General features: G+C 50.4%; 9 protein-coding genes across 9 annotated transcripts; 4 read left to right on the top strand and 5 right to left on the bottom strand.

The window, feature by feature from the left end:
- Window positions 1-253: 253 nt before the first annotated feature.
- On the top strand, window positions 254-1,408 carry N7458_005892 (uncharacterized protein; the record flags this gene model as incomplete). The annotated part of the gene is made up of 3 exons (XM_056909274.1): window positions 254-766; window positions 821-1,046; window positions 1,104-1,408. 3 exons carry the CDS (start codon window positions 254-256, stop codon window positions 1,406-1,408), a joined length of 1,044 nt encoding a protein of 347 aa, XP_056764978.1.
- A 247-nt stretch (window positions 1,409-1,655) lies between these two features.
- Window positions 1,656-2,653, top strand: N7458_005891 (SDR family oxidoreductase; the record flags this gene model as incomplete). The annotated part of the gene is made up of 3 exons (XM_056909273.1): window positions 1,656-1,951; window positions 2,013-2,138; window positions 2,206-2,653. 3 exons carry the CDS (start codon window positions 1,656-1,658, stop codon window positions 2,651-2,653), a joined length of 870 nt encoding a protein of 289 aa, XP_056764977.1.
- Window positions 2,654-2,762: 109 nt separating this feature from the next.
- Window positions 2,763-3,919, bottom strand: N7458_005890 (alpha/beta hydrolase; the record flags this gene model as incomplete). Its single annotated transcript, XM_056909272.1, has 3 exons — window positions 2,763-2,830; window positions 2,891-3,556; window positions 3,619-3,919. 3 exons carry the CDS (start codon window positions 3,917-3,919, stop codon window positions 2,763-2,765), a joined length of 1,035 nt encoding a protein of 344 aa, XP_056764976.1.
- Window positions 3,920-4,410: 491 nt separating this feature from the next.
- Window positions 4,411-5,682, top strand: N7458_005889 (FAD-dependent oxidoreductase; the record flags this gene model as incomplete). Its single annotated transcript, XM_056909271.1, has 3 exons — window positions 4,411-4,707; window positions 4,737-5,376; window positions 5,441-5,682. 3 exons carry the CDS (start codon window positions 4,411-4,413, stop codon window positions 5,680-5,682), a joined length of 1,179 nt encoding a protein of 392 aa, XP_056764975.1.
- A 291-nt stretch (window positions 5,683-5,973) lies between these two features.
- Window positions 5,974-7,814, bottom strand: N7458_005888 (glycoside hydrolase family 72 protein; the record flags this gene model as incomplete). Its single annotated transcript, XM_056909270.1, has 5 exons — window positions 5,974-6,671; window positions 6,740-7,483; window positions 7,564-7,589; window positions 7,644-7,681; window positions 7,740-7,814. 5 exons carry the CDS (start codon window positions 7,812-7,814, stop codon window positions 5,974-5,976), a joined length of 1,581 nt encoding a protein of 526 aa, XP_056764974.1.
- Window positions 7,815-9,437: 1,623 nt separating this feature from the next.
- N7458_005887 (DUF2406 domain-containing protein) lies at window positions 9,438-9,875 on the bottom strand (the record flags this gene model as incomplete). The annotated part of the gene is made up of 3 exons (XM_056909269.1): window positions 9,438-9,547; window positions 9,611-9,694; window positions 9,758-9,875. 3 exons carry the CDS (start codon window positions 9,873-9,875, stop codon window positions 9,438-9,440), a joined length of 312 nt encoding a protein of 103 aa, XP_056764973.1.
- A 1,721-nt stretch (window positions 9,876-11,596) lies between these two features.
- On the bottom strand, window positions 11,597-12,836 carry N7458_005886 (sialidase family protein; the record flags this gene model as incomplete). Its single annotated transcript, XM_056909268.1, has 2 exons — window positions 11,597-12,218; window positions 12,277-12,836. 2 exons carry the CDS (start codon window positions 12,834-12,836, stop codon window positions 11,597-11,599), a joined length of 1,182 nt encoding a protein of 393 aa, XP_056764972.1.
- A 1,141-nt stretch (window positions 12,837-13,977) lies between these two features.
- N7458_005885 (glycoside hydrolase superfamily) lies at window positions 13,978-16,833 on the top strand (the record flags this gene model as incomplete). Its single annotated transcript, XM_056909267.1, has 3 exons — window positions 13,978-14,252; window positions 14,323-14,436; window positions 14,496-16,833. The coding sequence occupies 3 exons, from the start codon at window positions 13,978-13,980 to the stop codon at window positions 16,831-16,833; spliced, it is 2,727 nt and encodes a 908-aa protein (XP_056764971.1).
- A 766-nt stretch (window positions 16,834-17,599) lies between these two features.
- On the bottom strand, window positions 17,600-19,210 carry N7458_005884 (glycoside hydrolase family 43 protein; the record flags this gene model as incomplete). The annotated part of the gene is made up of 2 exons (XM_056909266.1): window positions 17,600-18,987; window positions 19,054-19,210. 2 exons carry the CDS (start codon window positions 19,208-19,210, stop codon window positions 17,600-17,602), a joined length of 1,545 nt encoding a protein of 514 aa, XP_056764970.1.
- Window positions 19,211-20,333: the final 1,123 nt, after the last annotated feature.

The following is a 20,333-nucleotide window of genomic DNA, read 5'->3' as shown; positions in this document are numbered from 1 at the left end:
CTTTGGCACAAATTGAGTTAAATTTCCATATAGCTTTAATGAATCGAAGTTTCTTTTCGTATTTGAGATATTGTAGAGTCAATTCAACTACGATTGCCATGTTAATACCCTAGTCTGCACTCTGCGGTAGTATCTATCCGACGGCCGCGCGGGTGGCCACCCGACCCTCCGACCCGCCGAGATACCTTTGATATAAGATATTTGAATCGACCACATCATGAATTGTGAACACTATATCCCAATCAACCTAACCATGGCCCCAGTCGACCCCGGCTCCCTCGTCCTCGTGACCGGTGGCAACGGCTTCATCGCCGCCCACTGCATCGCAGTCCTTCTACGGTCTGGCCACCGCGTCCGAGCTACAGTTCGATCCGTTGAAAAAGCAGACGCAACGCGCAAAGCACTAGAAAATGCCGGTGTCCAGAATCTTGCGAGTCTTGAACTCGTAGTTGTTGAGGACCCAACTAACCTTGGAGCTTTGAGCCCCGTGGTTGAGGGTTGTCAGGCTGTGATGCACTTGGCGTCGGCGTTCAATTATGATGCTGCGCCTGGAGAATTTGAAGAGAAACTCATGATTCCTGCTGTGAAGGGCACACGGGTTATCTGTGAGGCTGCGCAGCAATATTCGTCGATTCGACGCGTGGTCATCATGTCCAGTTTTGCTAGTGTGTACGATGCTGGTCTGGGACTCCAGCCTGGTCGCGTCTACACTGAGGAGGATTGGGCACCGTTGACATATGAAGACGGAGTGAATGCATCGGCAGTGGTAAGTGTCACATCGTCGCTTTTTTGAGCAAAGGAGTGGACTAATACATTTCAGCCGGTCGCATACCGTGCTTCAAAGGTCGTCGCTGAACGCACTGCGTGGGACTATGTTCGAGATCATCAAGTGCAGTATCAATTGGTGACATTGTGCCCTGGAATGGTATTTGGAAGAATGATTCACCCAATCTCTTCGTTGTCACAACTCAATGCGAGCAATCAGATTGTCTGGGGTGTGTTAAACGCAGGACGAGATGGCGAGATCCCTCTGACAAAGGCGCCCGGTATGTTTCCTCTCAATATTGAAGGTTAGTCATTTACTAATAGGAAATTATGCATAGTTTGGATTGACGTTGAAGATCTCGCCGAGACAAGCCTCAAAGCGTTGACCTTTCCCGAGACAAACCATGAGCGTTTCCTGGTGACACAGGGATCTTATGACACACAGGAGGTTGCAGATATTATGAGACGAAGATTACCAGAAAGGCATAGAGCACCATTGGGTGAGCCTGGCAAGCGCCTTGCTGCCACTCATTATTCTTGTGATTCATCCAAAGCGCAGCGGGTGCTCGGGGTTAAGTTTCGGGGATTGGAGGAGTCGATTGTGCCACTGGCAGAGCAGCTGTATGGCATGGAGACACCCTAGATGCTTGTATTGATTCAAGTAGCATAGTGATGACAAGAATGGTGCCTTTCTATTTGCGTATTTCCAATTTAATTGGTTAAACCATAAACTGTGTCGGTCATAACGTGTTTAATAAGCTTAAGTCCGATGACAGCCACGAGTTGGTGACGATGCTGTTCTTTATTAACATTCACTACACCACAACCGGACTGTGTTCACCTGAATGTGATATTGAAACAATAAACTATTGCATCTATAAAACACCAGAATGTCGGATCCTCTCAAACAAACATGGCTTATCACCGGCGCCTCCTCCGGGCTCGGTAAATCGCTTGCCCTCGAAGCTTTGGCGAAAGGACATGCCGTTCTGGGCACAACCCGCGAAGTACAATCGGCACAGCAGACATTTCCCGAATTCGAACAAAATGGCGGTACTTGGATTGCTTTGGACCCTGGCAGCATCGATGCATACGACCAAGCAGTCCAGATATCCGAGAATTACGAGATCGATGTTGTGGTGAACAACGCCGGCTATGCATTTATTGGCGGCGTGGAAGATACAAGGTACGGTTTCGAATATGCTCGACAAGGATGTGAAATAACCCCAGATGCTGATTTGGAACAGCGAGGACGAAGTGCGTGCACAGATGGAAGTCAACTTTTACGGTCCTCTTCGCATCATTCGGGCATTGCTTCCAAGAATTCGGGCGAAAAGGTCGGGAAGTATTGTCTTGATGAGCAGTGGAGCTGGGTGAGTGTGCTATGATCAAACTAGACCTTCAGGTCTATGAGTTACCCTTTGCCAATATCCCTTCCAGATTCATCGCCAGACCAGCTCGAGGCACGTATTCCGCAAGCAAGTTCGCCATCGAGGCTATTCACGAGTCTCTCTCTCACGAAGTCGAGACCTTTGGCATTCGAGTCTTGATTGTGGAACCGGGTGCCTTTCGAACGCCTTTTTCGAGTCGCATTATCACGCCTGCTCAGCATCAGGGTAATGGAGGGTTTAGCCAGGGGTATCAGGGTACTGCTGTTGAACAGATGGTTCGAGGGATGAGTAACAGTACGGAATTTATGAATTTAGTCAAAGGGGATCCTCGGAAAGCTGCGAGGGCGATATTGACTGCTGTTGAGGGAGGACATGAGTACTTGAGATTGCCTCTCGGGGCTGATTGTGTGATGGCATTAGAGAACAAGATTGGTAGTTTGCAGAGGGACTTGGATTTGACGAGGGAGATGGCGAGTTCTACTAGTGTCGAGGATTGATCGAGATTAAACGTATTGCAGGTCATATTTCAAATGTCACAAAGATGGCTATCAATGCTCAAGCTGGTCCATCAATTCTAAATTACTTCCAGTATTCTTCCCAACGGTCCTATTGATGTAGCGTAGCCTTGATGTGCTCCGCGGTCATGTCGATGAATTCCTTTGCTTGCCATAAATCTGCAATAACTGTTAGTACTAAGTACTAAATACCCATCGAAGAGTCCAGTAGGAACTCACCTTTATCCATATGCATGAACGGGTGTGGAACACCGGCAAACCGTTTCTGGATCACCTCAGTCCCACCCTCAATTAACTTCCTAGCGTAAGCCTCACCCTCGTCCCGCAGCGGGTCGCAGCCTGCCGTGTAGATGACCGTCTTGGGGAGGCGAGTGAAATCCGGTGCTTGAAGGGCATTGGCATACCACTTCACGGCTGCCAACTGTGCATCCCGAGTTGGTCCCTCGGGTGCAATGCTCTGCCACTTGAGATTATCGAACCACTTCAGTCGTGCCCAGTTCAACGTGGGCGCATGTTCCATGTCCTGCATGGATGGCCATGGCGCCTCGGCGGCCAACTTGTACTTCGAGATATCATCGATGGTGGGCGTGCCGACTGCGACCAGCTTGAGGGGAATTTGGGCGTCGCGGGCGAGGTGTGCGCATATCAGGGCGATGTTACCACCGGCCGAGACGCCGCCGACGGAGACGCGTGTGGGATCGATGTTGAATTTGTCGGCCCCGTGGGCGGAGAAATATTGGAGGGCGGCGAAGGAGTCTTGGATGCCGATGGGGAATGCATGTTCTGGCACCAGTCGATACGCGACATCGATGACGCAGACGTTCGCTTTCACGCAGATGTGCTTGCAGATGTGGGCTTCGGTGTCGAGATCACCCAGGCCCCAACCTATCATCCCGAGTCAATGGTACGTTCTCATCTTTGTTTCTGCCGTTCGGATGTGTTCTCACCTCCACCATGGAAATCCACATGCACTGGCCAAGGCCCTGGCGTGGCAGGCTCGTACACTCGAACGGGAATCAAGTCGCCATTGTGGGCGGGAACTTCACTATCGTAGACGCGCGCACAGTCGGGAGCTGGACCTGTACCATACGAGTATAGCACCGAGTATTTTGTGCGCAGGACGGACAGGTCAATTGGCCCCGCGGGAGTATTGGCGACGTGTTCGTTGTAGAGGCGCACGAAGACCGGGTCGAGGTGGGGAAGCACCGCGGGGTGAATGGGGTTGAGAGCTTCGTGAGAGGAGGCCATGGTGATGCGCAATGGGGAGATGGGAGTCGGAGGAAACGAAGAAGTTCGCTGGTGATGGATCTTATACCGAGGCCGTCACTTGGACTTGGAGAAGAAGTCCAATATTCCCATGGCTGATGGCTGCGTGTGCCATGTTGTGCATCCGTCGCGTTTGGGGACGAATCGCATAGCCGACGGTCGGAAAGGAGGTTGAGGCTCGGAAGAAGACCCACGAGAGACGAGCGACTGGGTAGAGGGGGGGGGGGGGGGGGGAGAAGTACAGAATCGGAGTAAAGTGCTGACTTGAGTGATCGAGTCAGCGTCAGCGGGAAGTACCGCGAGAGTTGGTCTCTCCAGAGGGTCGAGCGGCAGGTGACTCGGAGCTTATCTATGCGACGGGCTACGACGGCCAACTCTTTTCCGGATTCTCTTCCATTTCCATTGCCCAACAGTCAAAAGGGACTCCAGACGACAATGTCCCGCTCATTAAATCGATTATTACTACCCTCGCCATGGATCCCGTGCTTATCGTCGGTGCTGGCATTGTCGGCTTGACTCTGGGCCAGGCACTAAAACAGAAGAACATTCCCTTTGAGATCTACGAGCGCGATGCCACGCCCGATGCCCGCGGTCAGGGATGGGCTATCACGCTGCACTGGGCATTGGAGTATATGTGGAAGATGTTGCCTCAAGAGACCCTCGCCCGCATTCAAGCCGTCCAGGTGGATCCGGACGTGGCCCGGAATGACAATGGCAACTTCCTCTTCATCAATCTCGAGACCGGGGAACCCAAATATAAGATTCCCCCAGTACGCGATGGCGAGTGAATCGGGAGAAGACACGTCGGGCACTGCTGCAGGGAATTGAGGAACATGTCCACTGGGGCCGACGAGTGGTCAGCCTCACCTTGCCAACCGACTCGGAGAAGGTGCAGCTGGTGTTTGAAGATCAGACAACAGTCACAGGCCGCATCGTAGTCGGCGTGGAGGGCAGCCGGTCGGTGGTGCGGCAAGTTCTGCGCCCGGATGCATTCAACAACTCCCCTCTGAACATCAACTTCACCGGAGTCGCCGTGGACTTGACTCCGGACCAGATCGAGCCCTTGCGGGCGATGGATCCCTTGCTCTTCCAGGGCTGCCATCCACCCACGGGGGTCTTTTTCTGGTTCTCCATGCTAGAAACACCCCAAGTGAATGGCACAGCAGGAACAACAGAGGAACGGTATCGAGCGCAAATATGCATGTCCTGGCCAGTTCGAGGGCCGGGAGATGAGATCGCCGGAACCGATGAAGATCGCCTGGCCAATATGAAACGCCGTACCCAAGGATTTGTGCCTTTCTTGCGAGAGTCAGTAGAGCGCATTCCAGAGGGCACGCCCGTCACGGAAATCAAATTGGCAGATTGGGAGTGCCTATCCTGGGATAACCATGCGGGTCGAGTCACTTTGGCTGGTGATGCTGCTCACGCGATGACAATGTGTAAGTCATTCTTTGGTGCGAGGAAAATACCCGTGAATCTTCAATACTAACCCTGGATGTATAGACCGAGGAGAAGCGGCGAACCACGGCATACTTGATGCATACCACCTGATGGAAGCCATTGTAAAGATCTACGCTGGCTCAGCAACGCCATCGGTCGCCATCGACGAGTTTGAGAAAGAAATGAGGACCCGAACTAGTCGCGCCGTGCGTTTGAGTCGGCAGGCGTGTGTAGATGCACACGACTGGAGCCGACTGGATGAGACCTCTGCCATTTTAACGAAGAGGGCCATTGTCGGGGAATGAATGATGATGTACCAAATCAAAATTTGATACGCTTGAATGAATCCAGATACCTATATTTCTGGCCACCTGCGTCTTCAGACTCCTAAATATATGAGAGAGTGTCATGGAGAAAGAAAAACGGGTTTCATTTGCTATGAGAGAGGGCAGGTAGCTTCCTGGTCAGTATTTGGTAAAACTCGAAGAAATGTCTATAACATCCAGCTCTCATGCGAAAACATTGTAGCAAATAAACCAAGGCAAGAAGTATATAAAAGGCAGGATGTCCCTCGCAGTGTTCCCAAGGCAAGTCATTTACAGCAGAATCATGCCCAGACCGGTCAAGAAGGCAGTGGCAACGTAGGCGCCAATCTGGAAGTAACCAACAGTCACGCTTGAGTGAAGGGTGATAGGAGCACCGGCGCTGGACGAGGTGGACGAGCTTGAGGACGAGGCAGCAGTCGCAGTTGCCTCGGTGGTGACAGTCCCGGTGCCGGCAGTGCCAGCCTCCTTAATCTGCGCCGAACAGGTGCCAGTGGCAGCAGTGGTGGCCTTGGTAGAGGCAGAGCTGGAGAAGTCACAGGCACTAGAGTCCTTGTTCTGCTCCGTGTAGTACTTGTTCAGGGCAAAGGCCAGCTTGTTCTTGATCTCGCACATGCTGTAGGCACCGTACTCGCCGGTAGTCGCGTTGGCAGTCACACCAGCGCAGTCGGTGTAGCCACAGACCGTGCTCAGCAGGTTACCCAGTTTGGTGTCCGAAAGGCTGCTTGAGGCGACGCAGGCGGACTCCTCGTAGATGCAGTCGCACAGGTCCGCGTCCGGAGTCGGGGGCAGAGGCGAGGCCTTGGCTTGCCAGCCGCTTCCCACGGTCGGGCAGCTTTGCAAAACGGTGTTGGTCGGGGTGTAGGAGGCCTTGTTGGTACCGGTGGGATCGGCACTGGCGATCTCGCTGGAGTAGTACTTGAAGTCGGACATGGTGCTCACGCTAGTAGAGTCGACAACGGATACCAGACCTGTGGGGGGATTTCATGAGCATCTCGATCGTCGTATTTTTTTTCTCTCACCCAGAGTATTCACTTACCGTAGTTGTTAGTCTCCTGGAAGTACATGTAGACAATACCGCCAGACCACACCTCGGCCATAGTATCACCGTACAGAGCATTCACCTCGGTAAAGGTGCGAGGGGTGACCTCGTTGCAGCCATACTCGGCGAAGAAGACGGGGACAGTGTAGTTGCGGAACTGCTCAGTGCGAGCCTTGTATCCAGACTCTGCATAAGTCGAGTCACCGCACCAAGAGTAGATGTTGTAACCCCAGAAGTCGACGGACTCATCGGCGCTCACACAGTCGAAGTAGTTGGCCAGGTCCACGCGGATCGACGAGACATCAGCAGTGGCGTATCCAACACCCATGGAGCGGTATTCCTTCTCCTTGATGTACTTCTTCATGTCGCGCACCGCAGCCTTGACGAAAGCGGCCGAGTCAGTGGTGTCAGCGGTGTTGGCAACTTCATTGCCGGCGAAGAAACCAATGGTGTTGTTGTACTGGGAGAGCTCATCGATCACGCTGGTGTAGCGAGAGTACAGACTGGTGAGCCAGTTGGGGTCGCTGCGGTCAATGGACTGAGTTGGGTCTGACAGATCAGAGATCAGGTAGATGCCCGCCTCCGAGAGCAGCTTCATACACTCGGAGTGATCTGCACTGGCGTTGATGGAGTAGGTACGGATGACGTTGGTGCGCAGCTCCTGAAGAATGGGGATATCACGCTTGCACGCGGTGGCATCGGCAAGGGGGTCCTTGTAGCTGGTGCTATCGCTGGTATCCTCTGATGGGTGGTGATGTGAGTTTGTCATATTCTCATAAACTTCCTGATCCCCAGTGAAATAGCGACAGTCATGAACATACGTTGATACGCGACACCGCGAAGATAGCTGTTCAATCATTAGTGTAATGATCATGGAGGTTGATCTTCCCGGCTGACTTACAATTGAGTGTTGTTGCTGGAATAGAAGAACTTGGAACCCTGATATCATATTCACGGTCAACACTTATACATCGTTCCGGGATCAACAATGTCGGACCTTGATCACAATAGGGTCCAGGTCAGCCACAGCGGCTGTAACCAGCGTCGCCAGCGACAGTAGAGACAGCTTCATGGCGAGTCAAGCTTGGCGGATCCAAAAGATACCGCGGAACGTAGATATAGCGAGTGAAAACGAGAGGATAACCTCCTTCGGGTCGGTTAGGTGCAAGAAAGAAAGACTTGAAGATGGAAAGCGAGCGTTGGAGCTTCAAATGAGTGTATGTCAATGTCTAAAATGCCCTCCAACGAAGAAGTATCCATGGTGGCTTCACTCCCTGTGGCCATTAATACCCTTCCAATCGCCCTTCCGGTCATCCTGATTTGCCATTTGGGCCCCTGAGCACTCGAATGGGACGCGTACAACCGACCCAGCTGGCATCCACCAAGCTAATGACCCTCAGAGGCCCAGAGTTAAGGCTCATTAAACACTGGGCGACTAACTGGCGCCCGGCTGTCACCTTTTCCAGGAGAAGACGGACCGCGTCAACCACCATAATTAGGGCTGGCAGGCCATAAAGCGAATCGGTACACTAGAATGCGAATGGCCAATCAAAAGGGTCCCACCGACTAAAAGTATCTTGGTTTCTGCAGACTAACACTCGTTAGTGCGCCACGTTGGAGTTTCTTCGACCTTGGGAAGGTGGTCGTGAGGCACTGCGAGTTGACATCCTCGAATCTGAAGAGGCTGATGAGCAGCTGGCCACGAACACACCGGAGACATTGTTCTCATGTCTTTAAAGCGCTGTGCATTGCATCGTATCGTGGGTCTGATCGGGTGAAGTTCTCTCAAGCAGTTGATGGTGGAGAGTGAAAATGTTCACAGGCTGACGCGGTTGGTGGGGCCTTTTCTTGGGATGGCGTCGGCAGTGCGTGTCCTCCTTCAAACCACCGCACTTGAATTTTCCCCTCGACTGTGCTTTGCGCTTCATATGGAGGCGGCCTGGGTCTAATTTTATCGTTCTGACCAAGCCAAAATCTCTCAAGCGTTGTTTTGTAATTCCCTTAATCAGGGCCGGTGGTGGGGGTAAAGATTCTCGGGGTGGGACGAAAAGATTCGCTATTTTTGCAAGCTCGGAGATAGGTTCTGTCTGTGGAAAAGGCCAGTCACATACATACCGCACCACAATATTGAAAGAATTTTGTACGTATTGTTAGATTTCTTTTCTAATATCGTGGCATGGGGCTCGCGAATCGCCTTCTTAGCCGCGGAAATGTTGAAGCAATCAAGTACTGTATCAGATGGCGCCGAGCGCACACGAGATAGTCCTTGTATATCCACAATACTGACTAGCGTTTTTGACCAAATAGAGTGACCAATGCCGAGAACGATCACAGTGCCAAGCCTCGAGGATCTGAGAATCTGGGGAATCTCACGTCAGTGGGTTCGATGTGGCGCTATCAAGAAGATTTAAGTTGATATTCACCTCGTCATCTTCTGCAAATAAAGTGCTCGACTACCCATTACAGAAGAGCCTTATACTACGTCACGTCAACCACAGAGCGACACTCTTGAGAAACAAAGATATGTGTATACGGGAAAAGTGTTTATTTTCAGAAATCCCGATGAGCTTTAGATAATCACAACAAGACGATACTCATACATCCCGGGTCCTTTGTCCACAAAAAAGCATTATTATCATTAACATCCCTTCGTTCCAATCTCGGCATAAATCCTCGTCTTGTCCTTTCGGCCATTTCACATTCGATTTTGCTTGCGATGGGATTCAATGGCAGCTTCGAAGCCTCGAATTGTGTCCAGTGGTCGCTCAAGACGGTTCCGAGTGGGGTTGGAGAGGTCGGGGTCAGCTAAAAGTGAGTTAGAACGTAGTCCGAATGCCAAAAGTCGCCTCAAGTTTCGCAGTCACGTACTGATGACCTTTCCATCGCGGTCCTTGTGCTGCATACTTCGAAGGGAGAATGTGTCTCGGGTTCCTAGCTCTGCGTTGACGGCCACTATTACTTATGTGTAAGTAGACGGTATTCCTCAACATCACTTGTAGGAGGAAGGCTACTGACTTGGCTGTGCTTCGTATAGGGCTGCATTGGGGTCGGATTTGCTCTGCAACACGTTCTTGGGGCTGTCGCGCGACTGAATGGAGCCAGTGCGGGCACTGGAACCACTTGAGGATGTCATTTTATGAGGATTGAGAAGATTCCGGAGTAATTATTGAACGAGAGCTTGCACTATTCGATGATTGCAATGATATGTCACAGGAATATTGTGGGTATGAAACGAGGGGTGTGCCCAGTTGGGACCCAGTGGCGGCCGCCTGGAGTATATATAAGCAGACCACCTTCCAAGATTGCGCACAGCAAGTACTCTGTACATAAACTTTCATAGTGACATCTCTTCCTTGTGATTCCTCAGCTAAGAATAGATCCCTGCTCTCTGTGAGAAATCGAAATCACGCAAATTGTGGCAATACTTTACGGATCCATCCGGTTGATGATTGGGCCGATCCCGATCAGCGCTGGTGGGTTAATCACGGCAACATCCAATTCCGTATGACGTTGCACAGGTACAGACGCGGCGTTCCCAATGGCTGGCTGGTTTAGCTTACCCTAACCACAGTAAGTAGTAGAATGCTTAGCATGCCGTAGGCCAATCAGGGGCTCTTCGACGCGCAATCGCCAGTGGCTGAAGGCCGAAGCTTCCGCCCGGCACAGGCACCGTCAGGGGTCTCAGGTCCCAGGAGACTTTGGAGGGAGGATGTTGGAAGAACCTGGAGGGGTTCGCAAGCAATGATTAGCAGGTGTAGTTCTCAATTTGGGGCATTGTTTGCCTGTAGGGCGCCAGCTTAGCTCCATCACATGCAGGTACCAAAGCTTTTGTGGCATGTAAATATTTTGATCCCTTGCTCTTGAAATCCTTTCCCCATATTCTCTGGGCTGAACAGATAAGGATTCATTTTCTCACTGGCCAATGAAGAAGGACCCTGGTCGAAATTCCGCTCTCGCATGGAAAGATTTGACAGTCCTGACATTCTAACTCCGCAAGAATGTTCTCTGACTCGAAGCAGAACTGGATCACAGTACAGTACTGCACTACTCGCATTGCTCGGGGCGTGTCCTCTGAATACGCCAGTGATACCGTATTTAATACGCAAGTCCCTGCCAAGCCACGATTTCAGGGAGGTGCATGGACTAGATCTATGTTTCAGAGTGCGTGGCCGATACGCCTGACTGGGTGGCTGAAAGGCCAGGCTGCGACGTTTTAGAAAGCAGGCTAGAGATGGTCGAAAACGGCGATGGCATCGATCGGAGGAGTTCTCTCTATTATTAGACGAATGTCGAGGCGATGTCATTGCTGTTCAATCGTTCAATAACAAAATGCGATGGATCACTGAAAGTCTCTCGCTGAAAACGGTGAATGTTGCGTTGCACTGAATTCGGCCACGCTGGAATCCCCAGCATTCCAGAACTCGAATCGTTCGTTTCGGCTTCTCGGAGGAAGAGTGGATACTCTCTGGCTATTATGAGGTATCCATGAGAAATTACAGTCCATCTTGCCCTATGATATTCGGTCTTTTTCCAAGGCCCCGACCTTGTCATCAGGCTATTGGTGCTGCCTACCTTCAATCTCACCCTCATTTTGGGCGATCGCATTGCTAGTTGCTACTGTACTAGCCTGCGCAGATATTGATGTTCGTGGGATTGACCGTGTAAGCAATATATAGTGCATCCACAAAAGCCTTGTGGTAACAGCAAGGGAATATATCTCGACTTTGATTCTCACTTTCTTAATATGCCATCTCTTCTTGTTGCATTCAAAGTTCAATGAAAAAAGATGGGTTACAAATCTCTGCCGTTCCCCGGCTTCTCACCAAGCTAATCTGGCTGACCCGAACAACATCTCTAATTTCCAGCTGGCCCCCTCAACGTATCTGTTAGGCTCACAACGCTGAGATAAAGCGGCAGATTCACCGTTGCATCAAATACGCCTGCGCCCAGTATCATCAAGTGATCTGGATACTTTGCGAAGACATGTAAGCTCCGGCTGTATGCCGCAGCTTGAGGTGTGGCGTGAATTTCCCACTGATCAGGCTGGCCGCCAGCCTGATTGGTGAAAACACTGCTGTGATCAGCGTCACTGACAACTATGGTGCCATTAGTACCACCGATTGAGGACCAGACCACATAAGGAGATGCATTTGGCTGGACCCCATCAACAATAATGGGGATACCGTAGGCAAAGCGGAAATCAAATGGGCTGTCAGACAATCGATAGTATACTGGGTAACCTGCCCCGGACCAGCTATCTCCCCCTGGGAACTCGTGCACAAGAATCCACTTCTCCAAAGGGGCAATATAGGACATAACCGTCATTCCAGGGCGAGCAGTATAGTTGAGATATGCCACATCATCTATCACAGGACCCCAGGATTTCAGGTCTTTCGATTCCTGGTGCGCAAGCTTCTGGCCATGCAGCGGGTCACGCTGATCGGAATAGAACACGCCTACAGTACCATTGTAGGGCCTAGAATCCTTCCGTTAAGCACCAGCAACGAAATGAACATGGGCAGAGTGTAACTCACTGGATGAATGGCTCCCAAATACATGGATTCCCATTGGTAGTATCTGGCCCACTGCCTCTCGCCACGTTGCTGACGAACTTCCATGTATGACCTTTGTCTTCACTAGCATATAGATCAATGTTTGTACTCTCGCTTCCCCAGCTGTTTCCACTAGCCAGAACTGTGCCGGCGGGGAAGTCGCCAATAGCGAATGGCAACTCTACCAGTGCTGGCTGAGCTGCCATTCCCAGCCCATTGACCTGGTCAGTCAAGTTGGAGATCCAGGACCATGTGGCACCGCCATCTGCACTTCGAAATATGGGGAAGTATGGAGTATTATCGCCCCCATACGAGGCTGTTGCAAGGAGACTCCCATCCGATAGTTCGGCCTGCCGGGGATAGAGAACAGTGTGGTGAGAGTCAGGCTGGAAGATGTCATTCTCCGCAAAAGTGGACCATGGCCGTGGTTGAGAGGACGGTGGCGGCGGAGGAGGAGGAGGTGGTGGTGGTTTCTGGGGAGGCTTAATCGATTCAACACAGCCAAGGCCGGCCAGACCGAGGAGCACAAGTTTGATGAGCATACTTCTGAATCAGATATGTATGGAGAAACTCCCAGGCTTCGGCTGCGTCCTTTCTGTTCATTCCTCTTATGCTCTATCCAATTCATTTAAACTGGCTCCACTGTATATATCGTTCTCAGCTTATCCATTGCGTAGGGACTTTCCGTTGTCTCGCTGTTCAAAATAGGAAAATCTCCGCGCAAGCAATGTTGAATATCTTTGAATCCGAGTTTGTCAGCTGCACTGCTGTTTAGCCGTTGATGTTGCGAAGCAGCACAACCTATATTCAGGCTAAAGTGAAGTATTCATAAAGTACGAAGGATCGGAATGGATTATTGAAATTACTATTTAGGAATGCTCCTATTAGCCTAATGGGATCGATTGTCTCTGTATGAGTTAGTGCTCTCTGGACTTAGGTTAAGGCTAAGCATTGGCACCGTTAGACGCTCTCACCGGTTTCTTGCCTGTGAGAATCGCTCGCTAGCCCATGCTTCCGCAATTTAGCACGAGATATAGACAGTCCTGCGACGATCATCCTGGAGACTGTAGACAACCTCCGTCCGGCTGAATCATAATGTAGTTTTCGAGACGGACAAAGTAAGAACGGGGAAAGGACCCGGCAACTGCCGAAGGGTTGCCGGGGTTTGCGAGGGAGCTTTACGCTCCCTCTGATCTACTTGGACAACTAGTCATGGCAATCACTGTCTATCGTCCCTGTTACCCTAGGAGCTCTCTTCATTCTCCACCTTCTTCTCAAATCATTCTCTTAGAGATAATCCTTGTTTTCCAGTTCCTGTTGAAATACAGTATTATCCTCAAGTTCGACAACGGAATATGCGGGGTAGGTAGTAACAAGGCTGTCCCGAGTAAGCTGTTACCCCCCGTCAGGGTGAAGATCGGCAGGGTCTGCGGCAGGGGTCACCCAGCCAGGAGGGGGTTTCCCAGAACTGTGGGTCGAAGCGGATCCTGTTCGGTATGGAATCCGTAATTTAGGCTAGTCATCAATGACGGAATTCTAGAAGCTGGTCTGCCTATGTGCAGTAAAATAAAATATATTTAAGTAACTGGCAACAGTTCATCATAGACCAAGATTTTATCCCTCGTGTTTTTCTGTGAAGCCCAGGAAAGTTTTGCGTCGCTCGGCGCAGAGAAGGGAATCATCATGAAGCTATCTCATCCCTCTCGGGCAGGAACAAAAGTACTACTGTCCATTATGGCAGTGAGCACCGGCATCAACGCGACATTCACGTGCACCGTTAACAATACGACATTGACGACAGGGTATAATGCAACAACAAGCTACCTGGGATGTTACTTGGACCCTAAAGTGAGCATTCTGACGGCAGCGAAACTCAGCACCATCGCTATGACGCCTGAGTACTGTGCCACCTGGTGTGGGAAACAGGGCTTTGCATATGGAGGTATCGAATTTGGAACGTAAGTGGAAATATCTTCATGCTGACGTGGGTGTCAAATGATGCAAATTCTCAATTTTATTTCCAACTAGGCAATGCTTTTGTGGTAGTACGCCCGATCTTAGCACCGCCAGCAAAACAAATGACAGCAGCTGCAACTCGGGATGTTCAACTGACCCATCTAGCTCATGCGGAGGAACCTATGTGTAAGTCAAATGCAGACTGAAAGAGAAACATGGTGTTAATATTTTGGAACTGTGTTTAGCATGTCTTTGTACAAAATTTTGAATCCGCAAGGGAACGTAACGAACACTGGGTTTGTGCCCGCCTGCCAAACACAACCTCTGTGCAGTCACCAAGTCTGCGATACCTCGTTGAGCATTGCCGAGAGAGTAGACTCACTTGTCAATTCTCTGACCCTGGAGGAAAAGATCCTCAATCTTGTCGATGCTTCAGCAGGATCCGCCCGCCTCGGTTTGCCATCCTATGAGTGGTGGAATGAAGCAACGCACGGCATTGGCTCCGCACCTGGTGTGCAATTCACCTCAAAGCCAGCCAATTTCAGTTATGCCACGAGCTTCCCTGCACCGATTCTAATGGCGGCTGCCTTTGACGATGCCATGATTCGAAAAATAGCTCAAGTGATTGGAAAAGAAGGACGTGCATTTGCCAACAAAGGGTTTTCGGGATTCGATTTCTGGGCTCCAAACATCAATGGTTTCAGAGATCCTCGATGGGGAAGGGGCCAAGAGACGCTGGGTGAGGATATTTTCGTCGCTCAGAGTTATGTTCGCAATTTTATCCCAGGGCTTCAAGGTGACGACCCGCAGGACAAGCAAGTCATTGCAACATGCAAACACTTTGCGGTCTACGACCTAGAGACGGGCAGATATGGGAATAACTACAATCCTACTCAACAAGACCTGAGTGACTACTTCCTGGCTCCATTCAAGACCTGCGTGCGTGACACGGATGTTGGAAGCGTCATGTGCTCTTACAACGCAGTTTCCGGCATCCCGGCTTGTGCGAATGAATACCTTTTAGAGGAGGTGCTCAGAAAGCACTGGAATTTCAGCGCAGACTATCACTACGTGGTATCCGATTGCGGGGCAGTTACAGACATCTGGCAATATCATAACTTCACTGACACCGAAGAAGGGGCAGCATCCGTTGCTCTCAATGCCGGTGTTGATTTGGAATGTGGCTCCTCATATCTGAAACTCAACGCATCTCTTGCCGCGAACCAGACCTCTGTTGAGGCCTTAGACCAGGCACTGAACCGACTATATTCCGCATTGTTTACTGTCGGCTTCTTCGATGGCGGAAAGTACATGAATCTCGACTTTTCGGACGTTTCTACCCCTGCCGCACAAGCTCTCGCGTATGAGGCTGCAGTCGAAGGTATGACGCTTCTCAAAAATGATAAGCTCCTTCCTTTGGGTTCTTCGCATAAATACAAAAGTGTCGCTGTCATTGGACCATTCGCGAACGCCACGACTCAGATGCAAGGCGACTACTCGGGCAATGCGCCTTTTTTGATTAGTCCACTGGAAGCGTTTGAGAGCCACCAAGAGTGGAAAGTGAATTATGCTTTCGGTACAGCAATCAATAATGACAGTACTGCCGGAGTTGAATCAGCTCTTACGGCCGCAGAAAAGTCTGATTTGATTGTGTATCTTGGTGGCATCGATAATTCTCTGGAGTCTGAAACACTTGATCGAATTTCCCTCGCCTGGCCACAAAACCAACTCGATCTCATCATGAGCTTATCCAAACTATCGAAACCAATGATAGTTGTCCAATTTGGTGGCGGCCAGGTCGATGACAGTGTCCTGCTGAAGAACAAAGATGTTCAAGCTCTGGTTTGGGCGGGATATCCTAGTCAAAGTGGAGGCCCTGCTCTTCTTGATGTCCTTCTTGGTAGAAGGTCATTTGCTGGTAGACTACCAGTTACACAGTATCCCGCCAGCTATGCCGACCAAGTCAGTATCTTCAACATCGGTCTTCGCCCTAACTTGAAAGATTCAAATCCTGGGCGAACATACAAATGGTACTCAGGAAAGCCCGTGATCCCATTCGGCTATGGTCTCCACTACACGAATTTCGAATTTGAGTGGGAAGAGACTTTGAACCGTGATTACAACATCCAGAAACTTATTGCCTCATGCCAAAGAAGTTCTGGTGGTCCAGTCAATGACAACACACCCTTTGCAACTGTCAAAGCGCGTGTCAAAAATGTTGGCCATGAAACTTCCGATTACGTTAGCTTGCTGTTCCTTTCAAGTACGAATGCAGGCCCAACTCCACGACCAAATAAGTCCCTAGTGTCTTACATTCGCCTCCACAATATTACAAGTGGAAGCGATCAAGTGTCAGACCTGCCTCTCACGCTTGGCTCACTGGCCAGAGCCGATGAGAATGGAAGTCTCGTTATTTTCCCGGGGCATTACAAGATTGCATTGGACATATCTGACAACTTGACTTTCGAGTTTACGTTGAGTGGTGATCCAGCAGTAATCGATACGCTCCCTACGCCTTCTGCACAGTATAATTTTACTGTGCCCGTCAATCTTCAGCCACCATCCACTGAAGCACATAGCTAAGTCTTCTGGTTTCAATTATTCTGGTGCACCTGTAGTTAATGCCCCAACTGGCCAAAATTCAAACCATGAAGATTCCATGCCTGCCATTTCTTCTTGCCATTCTCGCTGCCCGTAAATAGACCATCTCCCGGCTGACTTTACCAGAAACAAGGATGTAATGCAATATAGTCCATTTAGATTGATGGTCCAGCACCTCAGCCGCCTAAAATCCAGTATAGCTAGGGACAGAGTTTTTCCTAAAAGCAGCCCAGGCAGCCCTCAATGAATCATCATGGTGCCGAAATAAGAAAGGAGAGAGAGCGAATGACAGCTTGGTTGAGCAGTATGTCTTCCAATGGAAGGGAAATTAGGAGCCAGTAGGTCATGGGCATTTGATGTCCATGCTGTATAGCTACTAGAGGCAAGCTGGGTTGCAGTTGTCATTGTGTTGATCAAAAGTGCAAATGGAAGACAAGAAACTCTCGAAAATCACGATGGTTAAAGATTCACAGATAACCTCTTAGGTGGAATGTGAGCTCTGAACTTCGCCGCATGTATTGAAATGAATGGTGCCTATGTTCAAATCATTGCACGTCAATGGTACAGTTGGAGGGGGTAGGGCTGACAGGGTTTTTGTTGTTTATGATATATCACTTTTCACAGCAACGTAGAGGTAAAGATGATGTAAAGTTAAAATCTATGGAAAAAAGGCAGAACTTCTCACGGCCAGATTAATTCTAAACGGAGATCATAATGAGGATCGAATTTGAGAAGCCAACTTCGCCAGTTACTCGACGTTCATGCCTTCAAACTGAACTTTTACGCCTTCGGCCTGCCCAACAGCATAGATCCCAATGATTGGGCCAGTGAAATCTGGATCGGTCATATCCAGAACATCAACGGTTCCCAAGCACTTCCAGTTGTTTTCGACATTATGTTGAACTGAATAAAACAGGGAATACTGCTCCTCTGTGTACTCTATCCGGAAAGCCACTGAGCGAGGGACCTCTCCGAGTGTGTGTTTCTCAGTTCGAACAATCTTCTTAGCAGCATTGACCAATTCGAGGACCACCTGCCGCTGAGCAGCGTCGTAAAAGACCCTTGTGTAGCGGTGCTCCTCCTTGTAACACGCGAGCCCAGCCACAATCTTTGCAGCGCTCCAGGAACCTTCGATTCCTTTAAGAAGAACAGTGCTTGTGCCGGCTAGTTGCCGTTGCCGTTTGCCTATGAACGTCGGGCTAAGTTCCGGATGGGACAAATCCACTGACGACGCGGTCAATGTCACGGATAAGTTATCCTCGAGTTGGTAATTGTTCATGACAGCATCTCGAATGTAGAGGTAGTCCCCCCGGGCTTCCGCCGCGAGGTGTGAGCTCGAACGGGCTGCTGAAAGGCTGCGGGGGTTCGATTTTACTTGATCGATGACGGGCCATTCACCATCCCAGTCTACCCGAGTCAAAAAGGTCTCACGGCCCATAGCGCATCTTCCTTGGTGCTCCAGGCGGGCCCCAAGGCAGACTCCCCACCATTGGGCCTTCTCATCCTGGAAAAGTTCACAGTGGCCGGTATACTGGATGTACTCTTCTGTACCACGCGCTGTGAGGACGGGGTTGTCCGGACACGATTCGTATCGGCCGAAGACGTCCTGAGAGCGTGCCATCGTCACCATATGCCCGCCATGGGTACCGCCCTCCGCAATGAGCAAGTAGTACCAGCCGTTGTGCTTATACAGGTGTGGTCCCTCCGGATAAATGTCACCGGTACCGCGCCAGATCACTTTCTCCTCCGATAATTTTGCACCGGTCTTCAGGTCAAGTTCGAAGAGGTTGATCGTGGTGCTTGGCCCTACTCCACCCGACCCTTGCAGGTAGACTTTTCCATCATCATCGAACAAAAGACTCGGGTCGATTCCATCAAACTCAAAGGAGATCGGGTCGCTCCATATGCCTGACCAGATATCATCGGTCGAGACTATGAAATTCTCCGTCGCATCTCTATTCTTTCCCGGCGACCGGATGACATTGGTACAGACGACATAGAATGTGCCTTGGTGGTGACGGATCGTCGGCGCGTACAGGCCTCCACTCCCGACCATAAACTTGCCATCGTCCACCAAGTAGAGATTTGCCTGCGACTTTGCAAGACTGAGCTGGGACTGACGGTTGATTGCATTTCCTGTGTGCTCACATTTTAGCGGAAGCTTGAATTGCGTTCCCATCCACTACGCGACTGGTGACTTACCGATCTGCTGCCATGATACCAGATCTCGAGAGGCGTAGATAGGAAGTCCAGGAAAAACGTGGAAACTGGAGTTGATGAGATAAAACCAGTCGCCAACCTTGACCACAGATGGATCTGGCGCGAAGCCTGGTATAATTGGGTTGATTGTATTTGACATGGCTGGCTCGCGTGACGAGGAAGCAGGAAAGGCAGAGAAAAGTGAAATTGGAACGCTCGCAGGATCTATTTCCCCAGCTTCGGGTAAAACATTTAAATATCGTCCAGCATTGCATGAGAGGGGTTTCATTGAAGTTTAGGCAGCTTCCGGAAGATTAGGGCGAGTCCGGGGGGCGCTGGGCAATACGCGAGTGTACCTGAGGATTTCAAATTTGGTTCTCCACCCATCCGAAGTTGAGCTGCGTTGTAAAGTGACGATGATGTGATGAGGAAAGACGACCCATCATTCAGTAAAATCGCTGCCTAGATAGCGGCTTTACCCTCGCTCGAATATTGGGAGTCGGCCTGTCCAGGCTAGAAATCGAAATCAGAATATGGCCACGAACTGCGCATCTGGGGACATTCTGATGGAGGTCCAAACCGACGGCACAGGAATCCTTTTGGGCGGAGAATAGTGACAGCCCAAACTCACACACCTAAGGGACCTGCCAATTCGCCCCCTAATCATACTAAAATCATCTCCATCACAACTCGTCAATGGGGAAAATTCACGCCTAATCATTCCTATGGCAAAGAAAAAAAAAGAAAATCTACACTCAGCTCCGTACATTCTTCTGTTGAGCGCACACAGATGGATGAGGGGGCAAATTAGGCTATTACTAGGCCGCCAAGCATAGGTGCTCAGTACGCTATCTAGGCTAAATTGATGGCAAGGGTCCAGGAGGAAGCTCTCCCCCACATTAGCTCCGAAAGGAATAGTACATCCAGCAGTCAATAATTACATGGATGGCTTCGCTTGGCAGTTTGGAGGGGGCGCGATCGCTTAGGTTGTCAACAATTTCGCGGGCAAATTCTGGACATTTTCTCTACCTGCATGAATGATTTCTCGGTTCCTCACAAAGTTTGAAGAATATTGCTTCATACTGTGCCTGGATTTTGGACGGATATACTCGCGGGTTTTCCATAAACCGGGTGACCGGGTGGGACATAACCCGGCCACCCGTGCAGTGGGTTCCTGGAGGATTTGAAGGATCACCATAAAACCCACCGGGTGGCTGGGTCATTTCCCACCCGGTCACCCGATGAGCTGTAAACCCTATGCTCACGACTACACATACGTGAGG

Source organism: Penicillium daleae, assembly GCF_028827525.1.
Source record: "Penicillium daleae strain IBT 16125 chromosome Unknown utg000006l_segment0_segment0, whole genome shotgun sequence".
Lineage (NCBI taxonomy): Eukaryota > Fungi > Ascomycota > Eurotiomycetes > Eurotiales > Aspergillaceae > Penicillium > Penicillium daleae.
This window is presented reverse-complemented; position numbering and strand designations above follow the sequence as displayed.